Source organism: Myotis davidii, unplaced genomic scaffold (assembly GCF_000327345.1).
Source record: "Myotis davidii unplaced genomic scaffold, ASM32734v1 scaffold1064, whole genome shotgun sequence".
NCBI classification, from domain to species: Eukaryota; Metazoa; Chordata; class Mammalia; order Chiroptera; family Vespertilionidae; genus Myotis; species Myotis davidii.
Genome location: NW_006294763.1, coordinates 203,626 through 210,405, shown reverse-complemented (window position 1 = coordinate 210,405; position 6,780 = coordinate 203,626). Strand labels below are relative to the sequence as shown.

The window sequence follows — 6,780 nt, the reverse complement described above, 5'->3', positions numbered from 1 at the left end:
CCCCCCCCCCCCCCCCCCACCCAGTGCATGAATCTCGTGCACCAGGTGTCTAGTAAATATTATAAAGGCTATAATGAATTCTATAGTAAGTTAACCTCTTTAACTTCATTTAGCCTAGAATTTCTTAGTCTTATAGAATTTTGAAAATAAAAATGTTATCTTTACTGTATTTGTAACTTCACTATGTCCTTGTCAAAGGGAAGAGTAATATATCAGGATTATTATTTAAGATTTCATGCTGAATAATGAAGAGGGAGAAGCATATAGTTATGCAAGTTAAAGTTTGTTTCTCCTTCTCTCAGTGGTTTTGTTGACAGAGGTTGACAAACTCACCAGAGATGCTCAACATGCCTTGCGTAGAACCATGGAAAAGTATATGTCTACCTGCAGATTGATCTTGTGTTGCAATTCTACATCTAAAGTGATACCACCTATTCGTAGTCGATGTCTGGCAATTCGTGTGCCTGCTCCCAGCATTGAGGATGTAAGTCAAGTTACTTGTTTTCACTTGCAGTGAAGTGTTTCAGTAATTCAGGAACATCTGTGGTCTGGATGCTAATCATTAGTAGATGCAAAAACCAATATATATATATAGTAGTAAATACCAGTAGTAGTAGATACCAATATAGGAAAAGTGTTCTTTGCTTTAAATTATTGTTTACCTTAAATGAGTAGGTACAGTCAAACCTCGGTTCTCAAATGTCTCCTATTTCTAATAGTTGGGTTCTCAACCAAGTTGTCCTTAAAAAAAAGTCTCAGTTGTTGAACAACCCTTTCATGCTGATGCCTCAGCATGAGAAAAAGCAATAAACAAAGGAGAGAATGCTAGTCAGTTTACCCCTAAACCTCACATTGTTAACATTTCAGGAAATTGTGCTGTGAATATTTTTGTGGTTTTATTTATTTACTAGAGGGCCGGTGCATGAAATTTGTGCACTTGGGAGGGGAGGGGCAGGAGGTGTCCCTCTGGGATCGGGCCTAAACCAGCAGTCGGACATCCCTCTCACAATCCAGGACGCTGGCTCCCAAATGCTCGCCTACCTGCCTGATTGCCCCTAACCGCTTCTGCCTGCCAGCCTGATCATCCCCTAACCACTCCCCTGCCAGCCTGATCAACGCCTAACTGCTCCCCTGCCAGCCCGATTGACCCCAACTGCCCTCCCACGCTGGCCCTCCCACGCTGGCCTGGTCACCCCTAACTTCCCACCCCTGCCGGCTTAGGTGCCCCCAACTGTCTTCCCCTGCAGGCCTGGTCACCCCCAACTGCCCTCCCTCCCCAGCTGCCTGGTCAACCCCAACTGCCCTCCCCTGTAGGCCACTGGTTCCCCACAACTGCCCTCCCCTGCTTACCTGGTTACCCCCAACTGCCCTCCCCTGCAGGCCTATTCACTCCTAACTGCCCTCCCCTGCCGGCCTGGTTGCTCCTAACTGCCCTCTGTTGCTGGCCTTATCACCCACAACTACCCTCCCCTGCCACCCATCTTGTGGCCATTTTTGACCACATGGGGCTGGCCATCTTGTGTGAGGGAGTGATGGTCAATTTGCATATTACATCTTTATTATATAGTATTTTATCGTTTTGTTTTTGTTGCTGGTAAAATGGATGATTAATACAACTTTAAAACAAAGAGGTCATCAAGAGTGCTAATGTTTCTAAGGGTATGAAAGAAACAGTGGTCACAGGCAATTGAAGAGGTAGAAAAACTGTTGATTTAGATAAAGGAAAATCAGTTAATGTGTGACTGCATTTCCAAGGCAGTGATATGTGAAAAAGCAAAGACATTGCATGCTGACTTCCTGAAAGACACCCCTGGAGTGAGTGGTAAAGTGATTTCTTTAAGGCTAGTAGGGGGTGGTTTAATAAATTTAACAAAAGAAGTGTTTCTTTATAGAGTAAACAGTATATTAGACATGTACTGTATATAAAATAGGGACTCACTTGGAGGATTGGAACAATTAAATTCAATTTACATTATTTCTAATGGGAAAAAATGATTCAGTTTTTGAGCAAATTGCTTCCTGAACAGTCTTCCTGAATGAATTTAGTTTGAGAACTGAGGTTTCACTATATTACGAATTTTACTAAACTATGGAGAGTTTAGGTATTTAGTGTCTTTTGCCTCAACCTGATGTACTTGCCTTTGGAGGACACTTTGAATATGGAAGAAATAGGTTTTGCCAGGAGATGATGTGAAAATACCAACTGTTTGGGTAAGGGATCAAAGTTAGGTGAAAGAACATTATATACAGGAATGGCAAAGTAGATTTACAGTTGTTTGTATGGAAAAAAAACATACAGGTGATAATTATTATAGTAGCTTTCTTAACTCAGAATGTCACAACTGTAAACCTATTTTTGCCCACGTGTGTGTGTGTGTGTGTGTGTGTGATATATTCTTAATAGCTATCAGTAAAATTTTTAATTCAAACAATAAGCAGTTTTCCTGCCATTAGTAATTTGGGGCAATTTTATGCAAAGTATGGATAATATGTGACATTGTATTAGTTGCAAAGTTGTAAAATACCTTTATTTTATCTCTCAGTTGTACAAATTTTAGGAGTAATACAGTTAGAAGGGTTAATAAAGCAGGCAGGATTACCAGTTTCACCACTCTCATGGACACCATTCTTGTCTTAGTCCATGCAAATAAGGCCTTCTTAGTTGTGTGGAATTCAGGCCAGGTGGCTCAACTTGGCAGCCCTGTTTTTGCCACCAACTTGGGACCCTGTGTCTCCTCTCAGCTGCCCTGAGGAGATTGGAAGGCTTGGACCTGGGACCAGGCCTTTCCCCAGTTGCAGAACCAGCTGCTCCCTTTTCCTGATAGCTAGGCAAGATCCCTGGCTTTCTGCTGAAGAGAACGTGGGCTTGGGTAGGATAGTAACCAAAAAAAGTGGGGATCTATGAAGATGTTATCAACAGAAATTATTTCAGTATACTGTTTGACAGATTGCTCATTTTTAAAAATTATTTTATTGTAGATTTGCCATGTTTTATCTACTGTGTGCAAGAAGGAAGGTCTGAATCTCCCTTCACAACTGGCTCGTAGACTTGCAGAGAAGTCCTGCCGAAATCTCAGAAAAGCCCTACTCATGTGTGAAGCCTGCAGAGTTCAACAGTGAGTTAAAGAGGCAGTTAGCACCAGAAACATTTTGGATAACAAGCATGCTTCCATTTCGTTTATTGTGTTTTCTTTTTGTCATATAGATATCCTTTTACCGAAGATCAAGAAATCCCTGAAACAGATTGGGAGGTGTATCTGAGGGAGACTGCCAATGCTATTGTCAGTCAGCAGACTCCACAAAGGTAACCAGTATAAAAGATGACTGTAAAAGTTTGGTCATCAAGGTAGTACAGCTATTCTAGTTTTAGGGTAGTGGATTTTTATTAGCACCATGCAATTTAGACTTATAATTAAGTAGTGAATCTAAAGATTAAACTTCAAAAAAGGGGGGAGGATAAAATTTTAGAAATTTAATGATTTAGAATACAGTGGAATCTCGGTTCTCGAACTTAATTCGTTCCAGAAGGCTATTCGAAAAGCAATTTGTTTTAAAACCTAATTATTTTTTCCCATTAGAAATAATGTAAATTGAGTTAATCCATTCCAGACCCCCAAATGTTTCTTTTTTTACCTTTCTCAGTTGCCTGTGAAAATTGTTTTGTGAGCACTTTCACTGAACAAAGTCAGTACTCTTAATGGCCTCTTTATGTTTTAAAATTGTGTTAATTGTCCATTCCCCTTACCATACTCAGTAGCCAGATCAGACATGTGAGCACCTCTGTTATAATTGGCAGTTATATCTTTTTAAGCTCTAGTTTTTATTCTCACAACTTTAGTTTCCACTTTGCTGCTGTCACTAACCTTAGGACCCATGGTGTCTTACTATATGTATTTAATAATAGTAGACAGCAACAAAGGCAAAAACAACAAAAGCAAGAAAATATTAACAGCACAATTTCCTGAGATGTTAACGCGAAGTTTAGCAGTAAATTGTCTCATACTCATGTATTCTCTCCTTTGTCGCCTGAGAGGCAAGTGTCTGATCATACAGGTGTCAGCATGAAAGAGTTGTTGGTCAAGAACTGAAGTTTTGTTTGACACCTGAAACATTTTTCCATGAACAACTTGGTCAAGAACCAAATTGTTTGAAATGGAAGATGTTCGAGAGAACCAACATTCGACTGTAGTTGGTGTGGTATAATGGCTTTTATTAAGCTGTTTACATGTAAATGTGGAACTTATACATAAATTAAAACACATCTTGGAATTTTTAGTTTTTCTTTTAGGATTTCAAATGACTTATGTTTCTAGTTTTTTAATATAAAAAACAATATATAGCTTTATAATTGACACTCATATGCTAGAAAGACATGAGACTATCAGTCAGACTTTAACTAATTTTTAGGTATGATATAGTTCTGTTAAGAATAGTATTGTGCATATGCCATTAGTATTTAGAAAGTGTATTGTGACACACCGATACACAGTTGATTCCATTTATTTCTGTGTGTCTGTTACTCAGGAGTGGCCATACTGAAAATGCTTCAACCACTAGTTGTTTGATTTATGACAGCTTTGATTGAGAAGGGCAATCTGGTCTTCTCTAAATCAAGAGTGATAGGTTTAAGATCCACTCCCTTTGGCAATCCTGGAGAATGTTCCTTAGGCTGACCAAGACACAGCCTCCTACTCTTACTGTCTGTCAGAACTAGAAACCATCTTTAGATTTTATAGAAGGTAAATGATTGTTTTAGGAAACAGAATAGAGTGCAACCACTGAAATTTAAGCTTCCCTCATTTATTCATCAGATATTAACTTTAATTTTTATAAAAGAGTCCTCAAAGGATTTTATAATATGTACTCTTTGGCTATCATCTAGATTAGTGGAGGTGTATAGTCATATATAATGGGTACTTAGTATTTCATCAGGGTTTGCTTTGGATTCCCATTCAATTATTTTAGTTTAATAGTTTGCAAAAAGTGTCGAGTATCATAAAATAGTCTCTTTAGAAAAGAAACCTTGACTTTAGGTAAAAGTGTACAATCCATTTTGTACAATGCTGAATAATTGAAGAAATGTCAGCCTTTACAGATAAAATTCAAACAAAGCATGTCTAATGAGTCTTAGTTTTGTAAAATATTTCTATACTGAAGATGACTTCCTTCTTTTTGTTGTGATTTAAAAAACAACAACTGATGATAGTAGAAATTATTATTATTATTATGCTTTAATAATCATGTTTTAATTTTGAGACATACTACCATGTCCAAGAATAATCAAGGGCTTTGGAATCAGACTTGAATTAAAAGGATACCTCCACCACATGAGTTTTGATGGAAGCTTAACATCTCTGAACATTAAGTTTTTTTCAGTAACAAAGTGATGGTGTTTGGAATTAACAGTGTACTGCAGTAAACTTCATATAGAGTATGAGATTAGAGCAGGAGTAGAGAACCTTTTTTCTGCCAAGAGCCATTTGGATACTTCTGACATGATTTGTGGGCCATGTGAAATTATCAACTTAAAAATTAACCTTCTATATTTGGTCAAGCATTTAATTAATTCACCCCTAATGCCTTGGCAGGACAAGACCAAATAAGGCGTGTGGGCCAGATGTTCCCCACCCTGTGTTAGAGAAATGCCTGTCAGACATTGGAAGGGTATGGACTTTGGAGTAAAAGAGATCTGTGCTTAAATCAAGGTTCTGCTGTGGTCAACTTTGTTTACTTAAACTACCTGAGTCTTAGTTTTTTCATCTAAAAATAGATGGAAATAATGCTCACTCATAGCTGGTGTGAGGACTGATTTTTAAATTATTAGTTATAGTATGTTTCACATAGCAAGTGCTTGAAAACATGCTGGATTTAAAAACAAAAACAACTTTTATTAAGCTTTATTATGGCACAGCTTCATAGTCCTGGATTCCCAGAATGGGGTTTGAACTTCTACTTTTAAGAAATCTTTCATAAATCACTTTCCTGATTAATCTGAAATAATAGAACATCTAATATTGTTTTAGTGATGATTCAGAACATTTTTTCCCTTTAGGGTAGGTAAATTATATATTTATACTAATAAAAGGGTAATATGCTAATTACACCAGGTCAACCGGAAATCTTCCAGTCGTCCGGTCTTCCTTCTGGACAAAGCCACGGTGGCGGGGGCTGAGGCAGAGGTGGTTAGGGGCGATCAGACAGGCAGGCAGATGAGCAGTTAGGAGCCAGTGGTCCTGGATTGCGAGAGGGATGTCCGACTGCCGATTTGGGCCTAAACCGGCAGTCGAACATCCCCTGAGGGGTCCCGGATTAGGGTGCAGGCTGGGCTGAGGGGCACCCCCCTCCCCTGCACAAATTTTGTGCACTGGGGCTCTAGTTTATATGTATGTATGTGTGTGTGTGTGTGTGTGTGTATATATATATATAGAGAGAGAGAGAGAGAGAGAGAGAGAGAGAGGAAGAAATAAAGATTCTTGTGTTTAGAATTTTAATGATCATTGTTTTCCTTACTGTCTTAAAATGCCTTGTATATTTCTCTCTACTCTTGTGAAGGAGAAAAATTTTATGAGAGGTGTCTAGAATTAAAGGCTCAGAGGTGGAAATGCTCATGTTGACTTATGCAGCCTATTTTTTTGCTTACCTATAATGATAGGACATCTTTGTTTCCTTGCCATATTGCTTTTGCACTCTAGGCAGTAGATTGCAAAACCACTCACCTGCCTGGCCGATCACCCCTAACTGCCTCTGCCCGCCTGCCTCATCACCCCTAACCACTCTGCA

General features: G+C 38.8%; 1 protein-coding gene across 1 annotated transcript in view; it reads left to right on the top strand.

Moving 5' to 3' along the window:
- Nucleotides 1–6,780, top strand: part of RFC3 (replication factor C subunit 3) — a 30,511-nt gene that overhangs the window by 18,200 nt on the left and 5,531 nt on the right. The window contains exons 4-6 of the mRNA XM_015567505.1: nt 303–484; nt 2,980–3,116; nt 3,206–3,304. Coding sequence (XP_015422991.1) covers nt 303–484; nt 2,980–3,116; nt 3,206–3,304 — 418 coding nt within the window. The remainder of the gene's footprint in view (nt 1–302; nt 485–2,979; nt 3,117–3,205; nt 3,305–6,780) is intronic.